Genomic DNA, 15,928 nt, shown 5'->3' with positions numbered 1-15,928 from the left:
CGATGCTCAACCACCAAGCTACACTGGCCAGGCAACATTGTTCAATTTTGACCTTGTCTGATTAAGGTGCTGCTCCAATGAGCATTGGTTCATTGAATCTTCACAACTAATCTGAGTAAAGACTATTATTTCTATTAATCAAATGAAGAAACCAAGGCTTAGATAGGTGAAGACATCTATTCAAGGTCACACTGCCAGGAAGTGGTCCATCAGACCCCCAAAGCCCAGTGTCTTCTCTACCATGCTGCACTATCTCACAAAAATGCAGCTTCATTCTCATATCTGAGCCAGCCACTCTGGAGAGAGAAGGGCCCAGCTCAACACAGAAGCCTTCCTCTTTTCCCTGGGCAATGGGCAGAAATAGGTCCATCACCTGATACCCTATCATTGCTATCTGCTTCCTGGATACTCCTGTTCCTGGAAAATGTCATGGGAGTGATGAGACATGCAATTTCCTGCCACCTCCCAATATCTTCCCCCATACTGACCTAGGAGCTCAGGATCCAGGGCTGCCCTCCATCCTCAGGCTCAGCAGAGCTCTTTGCTGGAGTAGGGCAAGAGAGGGCAGCAGGTGTCCGAGCTCCTCGGCCCTCCGTTCTAGGCCAGCGTGGGAGAAAACTAGCCTGCTGAGACCCCAAGCTATTGGTCCAGCCCAGATGGAAGGACAGACAAAAAGGGGGAGATGGCTGAGATGACAAAATGGAGGAAGTAGATAGGCGAAGCTAGCATTCTAGAAGATGGATGAGCAAAGCCAGAAGCCCCTTGGAGGTCATCCCATCATGCTTCTGCCTCCAAACTCATTGGTGCCCAAGCCTTTTAGCCAATTAAAGGGTGGGGTGGAGGATGGCTGCACTCACATTATAGGATCTTCCTGAGGATACTACCTGATCTTCTTCCCCTCCCTGGCCAGCCAGACAAGGAGATGGGAGAGTCCCCAGAGAAGGACAGATGGGAAGGGTGTATGCAGATGCTCACCAGGCAGACTGAGGGCTCAATCTCCAGTACATAGCAGCAGCAGGAGCAGCAAAAGCCACTGGCTGCCCATAGCTCTGCGGGTTGATGATCCTGGAGGGCACTGGAAAGCAGTCCTGGCCCAAACATCAGCTCCAAGATAGTGAGGCACTGCTGTCACTGGGGCCACCTCTCACCGGCCTGCTGAGTATACCACCCTGTCCCGGGTGTCCAGACTTTTTTTTCCCTAGGAGATCCCAGAGGGCTTCTCTGGAGTGAAACCAATGCTGATGGGAGGGGGGTGGAGGGTAGAGTTTCCCCATCAGCTGCAATCAGTGGGTCTCTGGGGATGTCCATTCAAGTTGATGAATATCCCCAAGGTCCCTAATTGTCAGTCTTTGCTAAATAGCTGGGCAGAACCCTGGGCCTTCCAGCTTTCCCCTCTACCCAACACCAGGGAACCTGAGTCTCAGCAATGTGGCTGATTTCATCGGCCTCCCCACTCCTGGGCTGACAGCGGGCCATCTGATCTTGGAGCTGGAAACCAATCTCATCCTCTCCCCATTGCACGGATGTGGAAAGCAGGAAACAAGGCCCAGTGACTTGCCTAAGGACCAGAATCCTGTCCTCCAACATACCTCTTCCTGTTGCCCATGACTGCCACAGCTTTCTTAGACTCTCTGCATTGCCTAAGTCTGGAACCTGATATGGCTGTAAATGGTGTTTGGTTTGGAAGTCCCAAGAGGCCTCGCAGGTCACGGGTTCCCCACCCGACTTCATTAACCTGACCCACAAACTCTTCCTGCTGTCTTCCAGTAAGCTTCAGTGCTCCACTCCTCTAGCAAGCCTGCCAGGACCCACAGTGGGCCCAGTCATTCTCTGTTGCCCCAAGATGGAGCTTCCTGTACCTGCATGACTTGGTCAACCGTGATCCCATTAGACTAGAATTCCCCACTATGAGGACCAGTCTCTTCTGCCTTCAGACAGAGTGGGTAGGACTGTCTCCTGCATCAGGCAGGGGCTCCCAATCGCCAAATTTTAGGTCTCTAAGCACATGAATTACATCTTTACCATTTAGTCACAGTTATGTAGGGTGCAGATTCTCTCTCCCATTAGACTGGAAGCTCTGGAGGGCAGTCAGTGACTTTCCCATCAGACCTGGGGCAAGGTTGCTCCAAGGTGTTGGAGATCCACAAATAAGACACATTGATCCCAACATAAAACTTTATTGTCAATACACAGATGCCTGGCCTTACTGGCCTCAGCTTTCTCCTCTTAGTTCTTGGACCCATGGAGGCCCCATCTAGTTCTGGCCTAGAGCAGGGGGCCAGGGATGCCCCTACTTAGGCCAAATCCTGGCTGCCGTGGCCAGCACCTTCTTGCTGTAGGGCTCCCACTCTCATCCAGCGTCCTTCTCCATCCTGGCTCCTCTGGACCTGGAGCTCACAGGCACAGGCCCTAGAGAGGCCACCACCTCCATAGCTCCAGGCATCACCCCAGGTGTAAGGGAGAGGATGGGCTCAGGCCAGGCTTAGCCAAGTCATGCTTGGGATGCAGGAAGATGCAGCAGCTGGGCGTGTGTGCACAGGCCCCTTGGCTCCCCTCCTGCCCTCTCAGCGGCTGCTCCTCTTCTTTTTCATTAAATTTGTGGTAGATTCCTGAACCTGCAAACCAAGAGGTCTTGTCAATACCCTACCCTGCCATGGCAGATGCTCCTTACCCCCCTTCTCCAGCTTCAAGGGTGCCCCATCGAGGCCTCCCGAGGAAGTCCTTCATATGTCTAGCCTGCCTAGTATCCTCTCTGAGCTTGGGAGCCCAGGCTGGGGAGCTTTACAGTCACAGTCAGATGGTGTGGGGAGCAGAAACTAATGTGGGTGGGTGCCTTTTTCTCCCCAGAGGCTTCCTCCTAAACAGGACCCAGGGGTCCTTTGCCATCAGTGGGCGTAAGTATCTGCCACTAAGCAGGAACTGAGCTGGCTCAAGCCTCTCTAAGAAAGGGTAGGTTTGAGGGCACTAGAATCAGAAGTGGCTCAATGAGAGGAATCTGATGGGATTCCCGGGCCTCTTAAAGAAGGAAAGGTGGAACCTAACCAGATTGGCCGACTGGGGGGCAGACCTTGGAATAGACAAACTTGGACTAGTTCCTCAGAGACTGGGCTGGGCTGGGCTGGGCTGGGCTGGGTAGGGTGGACACAGATCGGGTAGGAGAGGGAAACGGCACCTTTTCCCTGTGGACGAGCGCAGTGATCAAGTCTTGCTGGCTAGTCATCTCACGGAGGTCCATGGAGGACCTGCTCTCCATCGACTGGGTCTTTGACGAGTGTCTGTGCAATAGCTCCTCCTCCTGCTCCTGGTTGAAGCGGATGGAGCGCACTTCCTCCACTATCCTGGGGGAGGAGGGGTGAGCACGTTCAGGGTAGAGGGGAAGGGGGCAGTCCTCCCACCTGTTCCCTGGTGTCCGCCCCCTTCACCCTCCCTTTTCACGCTGATAGAGATCAGGCCAAGCCGGGAAGTCTGGATTCCAGCTCCTCCAAAAGGCTGGAGAACCCTGGGCAAGTCACTTAATCTCTCCGGGCCTCAAGGACCACATTACAAAATGGTGAGGACATAAAGCCAGAAGAATCTGAGGCTCTGCTCAGCCCTAACTCACGGGACTCGGGGGTACCCCCAGTACCCGCCCTACGTGTTGAGCTCATCTCGGATCTCTTTGTACTGCATCAAGTTCTCCTGTATTGCCTCGAGCACCAAACAAAAGTTGTCGCAAGCGCTTTCCGAGAGGTTGGACAGGGGGCCCCCCACAAGCGGCTCTTGGGGAAGGCCAGACATCTCCAAACGGGCCACCTCGCAGTGCACCAGCGGCAGGTCTTTATTCGCATACTCCTCCACATCTTCTCTCTGGGGAAGGGGAAATGGAGAGGGGACAGACAGCTCAGCCAGCACCCCCTGCCCCAGCCCCTTCCTGCTTGGCTTCAGAGAGGATGAGCCTCTTAGGACACCAGGATTCTAATGTCCCTCATTTCATCTTCCACCAATCTTAGCCTTCTCGCTCCTGCTAAATCCTACCCAGCAAACTTCTAAAGCCCCTCTACTGTCAAGTCACAGCCCAGTGACTTCAACACTGTGGGAAGTGCTACACCATTCACCTCCCCAACCCTTTGGAGGTTCTAACCCTGATTAAATAATACTGTAGCTAACATTGAGTGAGTTCTTAGTATGTGTCAAGTACTGTTCATTTGCCCATGCCATTCTCATCATAGTACTTTGAGGTAAGTACTATCATTATTCCCGTTTTACAGAAGAAGAAATCGAGGCTTAGATTGGTTAAATGCCCTAAGGCAGTGGTCGGCAAACTCATTCGTCAACAGAGCCAAATATCAACAGTACAACGATTGAAGTTTCTTTTGAGAGCCAAATTTTTTAAACTTAAACTTCTTCTAATGCCACTTCTTCAAAATAGTCTCGCCCAGGCCGTGGAAGAGCCACACACACTCAAGGGGCCAAAGAGCTGTATCTGGCTCGCAAGCTGCCGTTTTCGGACCACGGGACTAAGGTCACCCAGACTACTCAGTTTGAGTTGCCATAGAAATAAAACATCTAGGAAATCCACAGCCCTCAGAAGCCCCAGTTGGTGAATCGGCATTCAAGGTGGGAAATGCTGCCTCTGGGTCTCAGGCTTGGCTTTCTCCGGGCACTTGAATGTGTGAGCACACACACACATACCCCTATGCTCAAGTCAGCACTCATACATACACTCCCTCTCCTCCCTCTGCCCTCCCATCTCACTCACCTCACTGAAGTTTATTATTCTATCCCGTTGTCCCTGCTCTCCTGCCTTCATCATTAGCTCCAGGTTGGTGGTCACCACGACGACCAACAGGTTGATGCCAATAAGGGCACCAATAGTGATGAAGGTGATAAAGTAGAAGGCACCCGCAACCTCCATTGCGTAGTCCCTGGTCTTCGCCCTGGAGATGGCAGGTAGGGGCCCTGTCACTGCCCTGGCCCTTTGAGCTGTTTCCTCATCTATGAAATGGGGAAATTATCTCAAGGCCTACTAGGACTTCTGCTGCCTCACTGCTATTGTGAGATCCAATGCCTACTTCTAATTGTCACAGCAGCTGCTCTTTACTGAGCACCTGCTGTACCAGACAGCAGGGTCCTCAACCCACCCCTGCAAGGTGGAGATTTGTACATGAGCATTACCAAGTTTAACCTATTGGCTTTCTTATTATAAAAGATAATCCAAGCTCATTATAGAAAGAGCAGAAGGAAAATATACAGGAAAAATCCCACCCACTGTTAATACCTATTGTAAATATCCCATAAAATATCTCCTCTCTCTCTCTCTCTCTCTCTCTCACTCTCTCTCTCTCTTCTCTCTCTCTCTCTCAACCCCCCCTTGTGTGTGTGTGTGTGTGTGTGTGTGTGTGTGTGTGTACTATGCCAGGTTCTATGCTAAGAGATCTATATTGATCCTCACAGCAATCCATGACATAGCTAATATTGTATTGTAATCCTCAATTGACAGATAAGAAAACTGAGGCTCAGAAAAGTAATTTGCCCAAGGTCATATGGCTAGTGTGGTAAAGACTCAAAAGCCCAGTCCACCTTTATTGCACGCTCTGTGGTTTCTCTACCACCTAAATCATAATGGATAATGACAGTAGAATCCCTTTACCAATCCCTTCTACTCTCACATGAAGGGGATAAAAAGATATCATCAGTGGGCTCAAATCCCTGGAGTGGACTGGAAACAAATATGGTTTAGTCTTAATGGGAAGGGGTGAAGGACAGAACTCAGGCAGCCACCTGTGGCCAAACGTGACCTTGGGCAGTGAGTCTAAGAATAAATGAAATGAGACCCTAAGTTCCCAGGAGTCCAGGCAGTTTGGTAGGCTCCCATGTGGGCTGGGAGGCTGCCCTAAAGCTCTAGTGCAACCACAGGCAGCTCCCGTGCCCAAGGCCTGCCAACCCGGCTCTTTAGCATGATGGGAGAAATATCCATGAATAGGCCTGCGGTGGGACTTTGATTGTGTGAAGTTTCAAGGGGACAAGGCTTCAAGTAGTCCACCAACCCAGAGGCCCCAAACTCAGGGATCTCTTTCCCTCCTTTAAAGCCCCGACACCCCTTTCCTGCTGGGCCATCCTCATCCCCAGCCCTGGAGCTCCACACCCACCTGGAGCCCTTTCCCCTCTCCAGTCAGTATTTGGTTTGATGAGAGCCCAGCCCCTGCCTTGCCTGGATGGGCTGGGGGATCAGAAGCCTCACAAGGGACTCACTGAAAGTCACTGTAGATATCCACCCAGCCATCTTGGGTGATGCAGATGAAGAGGGTGTACAGGGCCACCTGCATGTTCTGGAAATGCATGGGCACGAATGCACCAAAGAGAGTGACCCCAAACACGGAGAACACCTGCCAGAGAGACCGAAGACCCGTCTGACTTCACACAAGAGCCTTGGAGACAGCACATACAAATGAACGCTGCCAAGGGAATCACAGGGATTTGGGCCCATAAGCCTCTCCTCTTGTCCAGACACCCCTGTATCCCCAGTGACCCATGACGTGTTCAGGGAAGGGGAGTGGCTGGGGTGGGGGAGGGACTGACCAGCATGAAGAAGAGGATGAGGGCCAAGATATTGGCCATGTCAGGCACCGACTGCAGGATGACACGAATGATCCGGGCCAGGGGCTCCACAGCCATGCACACATGCACGAGACGAAGGACCCTGTAGCAGAGCCTCTCAGGGATGCCCCTCAGCCCTTCCCAGACCCCTCCTCCTCACTGCCACCCTACCTGCCCAGACAGGCAGAACTATCCCCAGTTGGTAAAGCCCCCCATCTCTTTCCCAGGGTCCAGGCAGGTCCCCCACTTTTCTCCAGAGTTCCCAGCTCACCTGAGGGTGTAGGTGATAGAGATGACATTGAGTTCACTAATGAAGAACCCCAGGAGCAAGATAAAGATGATAAGGAAGTTGAGGATGTTCCAGCCGTCCTGGGGGGTGGGGTGGGCCAGCCCCAGCGGGGTCTGTCAGGCCCAGCCCATGGAGACATCCTGGGTCTGCCTTCCCCACCCCCCAAGGATGAGGGGATCAATGTTCTCCTCACAGCAGGGCCAGTCATCTGCGATTCACTGTTGTTACTCATTCTGTTGCCCACAAAACATGCCACCCAATAGGCATGCACTTGCTGTCTCATACATGTGTCAACAGCCAAGTGCAGTCTCAGAGACACACAGTGTATAGTTGCACATACATACAAGCTAGTTCCTAAGCTGAGCACCCGCCTTGGTTAGTGCACTGCTGAAAATGGCCTTGCCCTACAGTTAAGTGACAAGAGAGTGTTTGGATGCTCCAGCCTTTGTGTGACACACACCCCAATTAATAATAAAAGGAAAATAAATACTAATAAAAACATTAAAGACCACTGCTTCACTAGCCAGTTCAGAGGTGAACTAGCTCTCACTGTATAAGAGAGACAGGAAATTTTTACAAGCCCTTTGTCCAATAAGGCACAAACTCATCTAGGAGTGGGGATGGGGGAAGGAAGCTCACAGAGATGAAAATTCAAGCACAACTACTAAAGAGGGGAATTTGCTCTACCTAACAAACAATATGTGCATTGACCTTTTGACCAGTGATCCCGCTTCTAGACACCTGACCCACAGAAACTCTAGTTCAAGTACAAAATGACATTTGTATAAGGTTGAAAACAACCGAAGTGTCCAGCAATTAGGCCCTAGTTGAATAAACTATTACACATTCATTCATTGGAGTAGTACTGTTTAGCCATAAAAAAAAAAAAAAGAAAAGTAAAGTAAAAGATCTTCATGTACTGACATAGAAAGTTTGCCAGGATCCATTAAGTGACAAAAGCAACGTGCAGCTGATAAAGAAGGGTCCCTGGCTGGTTTGGCTCAGTGGATAGAGCATTGGCCTTCAGACTGAAGGGTCCCTGGCTGGATTCCAGTCAAGGGCACATGCCTGGGTTGCGGGCTCAATCCCCATTAGAGGGCATGCAGGAGGCAGCCGATCAATGATCATCTCTCATCATTGATGTTTCTATCTCTCTCTCCCTCTCCCTTCCTCTCTGAAATCAATAAAAATATATTTTAAAAAATTTAAAAAAAAAGCAAAATGCAGAACAGTGACAATAGTATGCTACTGTTAGGAAAGGGAGGACTAAAAACATATACTTGTTTGCTTATGTTTGCAAAATAAACAGAGGAAGGATAAGCAAGAGACTATAAATATACAAAGATTACCTAGAGAGAATGGGGGTGGAAAGAAAGGGATGAAAGGGAAGAAATAAAAGCAAGAATTCTGTGTACTTTTCAATAGAGTTTTGACCAATACGTATCTGCACTAAATATTTTTTAAACTGTTTTTTTAATGAAAAAAATGTTCTTAAATTTCTTGGATAGTCCAATAAACACAAGTTCGCCCAGTGTCCCAAGTTCAGAATGTCTGTGGCTACACATCCACAAGGAGACACAAGTCTGCCTGTCCACAGATTCATCCCTCTACCTGTCCAGGATTAAACTCACACTATATGCCAGACCCTGAACCAGATTCTGAAGACACAGGATTTCTACACTGCTGGGCTCACAGCTTATTTTGTTTTGAGGGAGTTGGGCAGGCAGTAAACATTAATTCTAAGTGAGAAAGATAAGCACATAATATTAGAGAGACACAGAGCAACAACTAATCTAGTCTGGGAGAGACAGGAAGGCTTCCTGGAAGAGAGGACATTTGAACGAATCTTAAGCTGTAAGTAGAAGTAAAGCAAGTGAATAAGTGGCATAGACAGGGGTCAGCATGGACAAGGACATGGAGGTGAGAAGCAGCAGTGTGTGTGTGTGTGTGTGTGTGTGTGTGTGTGTGTGTGTGTGTGTGTTGGGGAATGCAACTACAAGCAGTTTGGTGCAGCTGGAACACCAGGGTGAGGCCAGGAGTGATGAGGCTGCAAAAATAAGCAAGGATACATTGGCTTGTGCCTTAGGAAGATCACTTTGATGGCAGATGGGGACACAGGAAGCCATAGCAACATCCTGGTGAGGGAAGACAAAGCAAGAGCTAAAACAGGGATAGCAGAAATTTGACAAGATCGGGGCGTTCAGGGTGGTATGGCCATAGACAGGGATAGCAGAAATTTGAGGAAGATTTAGGTGGTGAAATAGTGATTAATAGGCTGTGGAGGTGAGGAGAAGGAAGGAGTTACACACGATGATAAAAAAAAAAAAACATAAAAAAAAGGGGAGGGGAGAGCTGGGGACAAAATTGGGGATCCCTATGTGACTGGGTAATATTTGAGATGTTAATTTCCAGACTTCCTCCCTTCCCTGTTATTTATCCCTTCCTGTCTTCTCGACACTCCTTCCACCACACCCTTGCAACAGGGATCAGATTTTGTGTATTAGGAACCAGGGGAAGGGGTGGGAGTGGGGAAGGAGGCAAAACCAGCTTCTAACAAGCCCTGGCTTTTGGCACTGTAGCTTGGTCCCAGAGGAAAGCTTAGGTTTGGGAACGTTATCTCAGCCAGGGGTGATTTTGCCCTCCCGGGGACATTTGGCAATGTCTGGGGACATTCTTGGTTATCACAACTAGGATGGTGCTAAGGGTATCTAGTGGGTAGATGCCAGGAATGCTGCTAAACATCCTACAATGCACGGGACAGTCCCCACAACAAAAAAGTATCCAGGCCTAAACGTCATTATTGTAGTGCTGCGGTTGAGAAACGCTGGTTTATGGGACAAGCAGAATGGCTTGGAGGAACACAAGATCCTCATGCTTGCTTCAAGTCTCCCGTGCTAAGAAACTCTGGGACAAATCCCTAAGTGTTGCTGAAAGAAACCTCAGGAAGATGAAAGAGGAATGTTCCCTCCTCTGGAGCTAGTTCTGAAAAAGCAAGGCAGGGAAATGTTCACAAAACCAAGGTATTTGAGATATGTCAATATGAACCATCCTATTCTTTTTTAAAAAATTGATTTCAGAGAGGAAAGGAGAAGGAGAGAGAGATAGAAACATCAATGATGAGAGAGAATCATTAATTGGCTGCCTCCTCCATGCCCCACAATGGGGATGGAGCCCACAACCCGGGCATCTATGCCCTGACCAGTAATCAAATCATGACCTCCTGGTTCATAGGTAGATGTTCAACCACTGAGCCACGCCTGCCAGGCTCTTTTTTCTGTTAATAAGCATCCTTGCAAGTGTTGTTTGCCCAAAGCAGTTTTTAAGACATTCAGACTTCACAATTTTTGTTCTAGATTCTACATTCTGTGTTCTATGAAGTAAAACCTCTAACCCATTGAAAGCTTATAATTCGAATTGGTTGTTCTAGTAACTATATTTAAATGATACTTCCTTTTTATGAGAGGGTTCTTTTTTGGGTAGTTTTTTTATAAGCCTCTTCTCGAACATGCCCAAAGGCAAATAAATCCCTTGGCTCCTGAAGTCCTATTCAAACAGAGAGTTTGATTTAATGTAGCTTTCAAACCTATTCTCACAGAGACAGCTTCTCAATATTCTCCAGAACAGGGGTCAGCCAACTCTAGGCCGGGGCAAATCTGGCCAGCAGCTCTTTTTTTGTAAAACCCTCAGGCTAAGAATGGTTGTTGTTGTTTTTTTTTTAATGGTGGTGGTGGGGGAATCAAAAGAATAACATGTGGTGACACACGCAAATTATATGAAGTTCAAATCTCAGTGTCCTTAAATGAGATTATTGGAGCACAGCCATGTTCATTCACCTATGTGCTGTCTACGGCTTCTCTGTGCTCCCACAACCGAGATGAGTGTTTGCAACAGAGATGAGGGCCCACAAAGCTTAAAATCTTTATCTGGCTCTTGATAGAAAGTTTGTTGACTCCTACTCTTGAACCCTATAAATTAAGGTAAATGCTCTCAATCTCATTTCCTATATAAGGACATCAAGGTTTTCCCAGGATTATAGAATGGGGGAAGGCTGGAGCAGAGACTGGAATCCAGGGAAGCTGCCCTTCTAAGAATAAGTTACTATATTGGACATCTCAGAAGTAGTCTCTCTCTCTAACACACACACACACACACACACACACACACACACACACACACACATACACAAACACACAGGAGCACAGGGATGGGGACTGGATGGGGTACACTTCCTAAGGAGGGGTAGGGGTGATGGCAGGGAGGGCCCAGGATCTCACCTTCCAGAAAATCCAGAAGCCATTTAACCAGCCAAGGAGAACCTCACAGATAAGGATGGTCAGCACAATGTCATCTATGGTAGAGAACAACTCATAGTGTCTCTACATGGAAGACAGAGAAAAAGAGAGGGACAGAGAGGTCAGTGGAGTGCGGGACTGGGCAGGGCCAGGGAGAGAGGACATCCTGGGGGGAGGGAAGGCCCATATTCCTGCTGCTCTTCATCCTCAGCATCTTTGTAGCTCCTTTATTTTATATTTTTTAAAATATATTTTTGTTTATTTCAGAGAGGAAGGGAGAGGGAGGGAGAGAGAGAAAGAAACATCAATGATGAGAGAGAATCATTGATCAGTTGCCTGCACGCCCCCCTATTGGGGATGGAGCTTGCAACCCAGGCATCTGCCCTTGACAGGAATCGAACCCCAGGACCCTTCAGTCCATAGGCCGACGCTTTATCCACTGAGCCAAACCGGCTAGGGATGTAGCTCCTTTAGAGCACACTTTGCATGTACATGCCAGGCATCTTGCTAAGACCACACATGCATAATTTTGCTTTCCTGTCACCATCATCCTAAAAAGTAGGCTGTATTCTCATCTTACAGATGAGAAATGAGTGGTGCCCAAGGTCAGACAGCAGTAAAGATTGTTGGCTAGCCCTAGCAGGTGTGACTCGGTTGGATGTCATCCAGTGCACCAAAAGGTTGCCAGTTCAATTCCCAGTCGGGGCACAATTCTGGGTTATAGGCTCAATCCCCGATAGGGGGCATGCAGGAGGCCGCCGATCAATAGTTCGCTCTCACATCAATGTTTCTCTCTCTCTCTCTCCCTCCCTCTCCCCTCCTCTCTCTCTAAAAATCATTTTTTTAAAAAAAGATTGTTGTCTGACTACAAACCTTTGCTCCCCTAGAGTAAGGATACTTGGAAAAGGGAGACTGGGGGCGGCAGAACTGGCTCCAGAACTGGGAGGAAAAGCCCTACCCCTGAGATAGAAGACACCAAGTTCTATCCTTTCTTCTCTGATTGTTCCAACCACTCTTGCTGCCCCAGCTCCCAAATCCCCCAGGCCAGCCTGACCAAGCTCCTGAGGATCTACTCCAGGACATGTTCCCTGGGTGAATGGAACGTGGCCAGATGACTTGATGACTGAATTCTGTTTAAACCCCAACTCATTTTCACTCAAACTAGATACTTCCCCCCTAGTTTCCACTAAGCTGTGACGCCACTATAGTCTGTGACCCTATTAATAGCTTCCAGCCCCCTGACTCTACCCTGGCAGTTACCAAAGTCACCTGGACTCCTCCCTTTCTTCACTTCCATGGCCAATAGACTGCCCCCAGGCTCGCGGCCACACATGAAAGCCTCTTGCCACCACCCCCATCCACCAGCTGGGCAGAGCTTCTTAAACCCAGATGAGAGGTTAAGTTTATGGGTTCCAAATTCCCAAAAAGCATCATGGGCCAGGGATGTCTGCCCATGACAAGGAAGAGCTTTCTGTCCCCTCATCTGTCACCTCAGTTCCACCCCACTGGCCACTGAAGGCAATAGGCTCCCCTATTTATAGAAAGAATTTCCTAAATAGTCCTCCTGCCTTCTCCAAGTCATGGGCATCTATTGCCTTCTCTACCACTAGACTTCCATGGTTCCCCATGACCTGCAGGGTAAGGTTCAAACTAGTCTGGCATTCACAGGCCTCTAGGATTCGACCTCCATGACACATATCCTATACCAGTACTTTTAACATTTTTGACTAGGACCCATAATAGGAAATCTATTTTCCATCTTAAATTTCTCTCTCTCTCTCCCTCCCTCTTACACACACACACACAGACAATTTCTATTTAATTCTTTTTCATCTTACTATTTCATCCTATATCACAATGTTAGTATCTGCAATCTGGGTTGATTTCATGATCCATCAATGTGTGTGGTCTACCTCCCCATCTACTCATTCTCCAAATCTAGCAATAGGGTTTCTGTTAATACCATATCAAGGTCATGAAAGCTAAATCCAGGGGATACTTCAGAGTCCTTACTGCCTTGTCTCTTAGCCACATCTGCCATTGTGCCCGCTCCCCTGAGCGTACACTGTCCTGGGTTTCCTCCCACTCCTCTGGCACGCCTTCTCCTCAGTCTCCCTTGCACCTCCTTTTCCACTTTCTACCCTTTAATTGCAGGTTCTCCTCTAGAGCTCTGCATTGGCCTGTTCTCACTCAATTCTCTCTCCAGGCAACCTCATCAATTCCTTTAGCTTCGGCAACTATCCATCCAGATGCTGGCAACTCTCATGTCACCACCTCCATCCCAGTGCTCTCTGAGGCATTTCAGAGTTGACCTCTAACCCCTCACTATCTTTGTGTGGATATTGCATGGGCATCGCAGACACTACACAACTCGAACTGAACTCAGCATCCTCCCCAAACCTGCTCATCCTGTGTCCTCACGTCCCAACAAAAAGCACCAGAAACATAACTTCTTGCTCTCCCTTTCTCTGTGTACGTGAGATGGTGACAGATGTTAAACGAGGTAGCACTTGTCAGTGCTCACTAAGTGTTTGCTATAAAGTAAATCAATCTAGAAGGCCCATAGATCTGACTCTTAGGGAATTTCAGATGCACGTGACCTCTTTTTACCTACTGCCATTAGCCTGGTCCAAGCCCCATCAGCTTTCACCTGAACATCTCCCACACCATCTTGCCTGCTTCACTGTTTCCCATTCTTGATACTCTCCCTTCCGTAGCCCTCACTGTGGCAGGCAGGGTAAGTTTTATCACATGCCTGGTCATGTCACTTCCATGCTTTAAACTCTTCCCTGGCTTTCCAATGACATAGGATAAAGGCCACCCTCCTTGACATAACTTAAAGGCCCTGCCCCAGACCACCTTTCTGAACTCATCAGTCACCACATTGGACACTTAAAAAATGTTGATTTTTAAATAGCACAATCCATGTATGTTGTATATCCCTTGTAAGAAAAGAGCATGAGACCAGTGTCACACTGGCCTTCAGGTTGGACACATAGAACACACATGCTATTTCTCCTGCCCCCAAACACTCTTCCTCACGTCTCTCTGCCTGGCCAACTCCTTCTACCCATTCTTTATTCTCTGCTTAAGTGTCCCTTTCTCCAGGAGGCCTTCCTCAATCCATCGGGTTCGATGCCTTCTCCATGTGCTCTGACACTCAGGCATTTATAATGACATGTGTGTGTCTAAGACAGAACTGCATCTGTTGTGTTCATACCTGGAACCCTAGCACTGAGTACAGTGCATGGCACAGAGCGATTCTCTCTCAGTGACTAGTGATTAAAATGGGATACCTTTGCCCTAGCCATTGTGGCTAAGTTGGTTGGGCATCCTCCCATGCACTAGGGAGATTGCTAATTCCATTCCCAGTCAAGGATACATGTCCAGGTTGCAGGCTCGATCCCCAGTGCAGGAGGCAGCTGATCAATATTGCACTCTCACATCGATGTTTCGCTTGTTCTTTCCTTCTCCCTTCCCCTCTCTCTAAAAATCCATTTTTAAAAATCTTATAAATAAATAAATAAATAAATAAGAGATACCCTTCCCTACAAGGCATCTGTTTCCCTGCCTCTACTCACACCATTTTCCCCCTGCCCTTCCTGTACAAATGCAATGTGTTCCTCAAAGCTGGGCCCCCTCCACCACAAAGTCTTCCTTTATCTCTAGACCACTGGAAGGTCAGTGCTGGCAGGCCTTGAAGAGCAGCTAATCCAATCATCGTGGACAGAGGAGGAGCCTGAGGCCCAGAGAGGGAAGTGCCTTACCCAGACCCCCATTAGGTCAGTGAGTGCAGAGGTCAGGCTAGAGTCCCACCTGGCCAAGGACGTAGTTGGTGCGGAGCGCGATGGTGATGGCGTTGACCACCAGCAGCGTGGCCAGCAGCAGCTGAAACGCCCAGTGTTGGAGCAGCTGCTTGACATACATTCGAGTGAAGAACTCCTGCATTTCCCAGGCATCCTGGGAGAGGGCGAAGGACCTTCCTTCAGGCAGGTTATCACCGTAGGAAGCCTCTGCCTGCATGTTTGCTCTCAGTGAATGGGGTTCTCTGAGGAAGGCCACTCTGGGGGAAAGGGGCCTAAGAGGGAATCATGGTATGGGGTATCGGTGTAGAGGTCACTACCTAAATGGCCCACTGCTGGGGGATCTTTGTCGGAGTCATCACAAGGGAGACTCTTTTAGGATCTCTGTTGGTAGGAGACTATCATTATAGAGGGGTTCCTATGGGGGGCACTGACAGGCAGTTCTAACATATCATGGGGGGGGGGGTGCCTGCTGGCATTACTGCTGGGGAGTGTCCCCTGGAAGGACATTTAGAAGGCAAAAGGGGCAGAGTGACTATGAGGCTTGTTGCCACATGGGCACAGCTGCCAAAGGGTCACTGTGGGTGAGGTTGGACCACCTTGTCCTCACCTTTCTGTTAATGATGTCTCCGCGGTCGATGAGCACTTGCTCCTCTGGCCAGAAGTAGGGATCATGAGGGGACCTCTGTTAGGGTGAGGAGAGGGCCCATCAGCGCAGCCCCTACCCCTCTGGACCCAGCACAGTCCTCCTGTGCCCCACCCGATCCTGGGGTGCCCAGATTAAATGGTAGAGCCCGGCAGGGGTCATCTACCATGATACTCAAAGACTTGATAGTCCTTCGCTGCCATCTGCTATCCGTCATAGTTGCTCAGTCTCCTCCTACTCTTCAAAGAAACTTTATTCCATGCCGTCTTGCTCCCCCTCGTGGTGATATCATAGAGGCCTCTGTGACTCCAGCCATTTGCAT

The 15,928-nt window shown here is 49.0% G+C and overlaps 1 protein-coding gene across 1 annotated transcript; it reads right to left on the bottom strand.

Moving 5' to 3' along the window:
- Positions 1-2,194: 2,194 nt before the first annotated feature.
- On the bottom strand, positions 2,195-15,829 carry CATSPER4 (cation channel sperm associated 4). Its single transcript, XM_054721075.1, has 11 exons — positions 15,773-15,829; positions 15,571-15,645; positions 14,974-15,117; positions 11,140-11,241; positions 6,848-6,945; positions 6,559-6,679; positions 6,232-6,365; positions 4,739-4,916; positions 3,635-3,846; positions 3,173-3,338; positions 2,195-2,615 (listed from the first exon to the last, which is right to left on the bottom strand). The coding sequence occupies exons 1-11, from the start codon at positions 15,821-15,823 to the stop codon at positions 2,565-2,567; spliced, it is 1,332 nt and encodes a 443-aa protein (XP_054577050.1). The 5' UTR covers positions 15,824-15,829; the 3' UTR covers positions 2,195-2,564.
- Between the last annotated feature and the right edge of the window lie 99 nt (positions 15,830-15,928).

Source organism: Eptesicus fuscus, chromosome 9 (genome assembly GCF_027574615.1).
Source record: "Eptesicus fuscus isolate TK198812 chromosome 9, DD_ASM_mEF_20220401, whole genome shotgun sequence".
Classification (NCBI taxonomy): Eukaryota; Metazoa; Chordata; class Mammalia; order Chiroptera; family Vespertilionidae; genus Eptesicus; species Eptesicus fuscus.
Note: the sequence above shows the minus strand (reverse complement) of the source record. Positions and strands in the feature narration are given on the sequence as shown.

Bases quoted from the DNA above. Each gene is read 5' to 3' on its own strand.
- CATSPER4 (XM_054721075.1), bottom strand. From the start codon at position 15,823: ATGACGGATAGCAGATGGCAGCGAAGGACTATCAAGTCTTTGAGTATC. The intron at 6,946-11,139 runs GTGAGATCCTGG...CCCACCCCCCAG, and splicing joins GCTTCTGGATTTTCTGGAAG to GACGGCTGGAACATCCTCAA. The intron at 3,847-4,738 runs GTGAGTGAGATG...CCCCTTCCCCAG, and splicing joins GAATAATAAACTTCAGTGAG to AGAGAAGATGTGGAGGAGTA.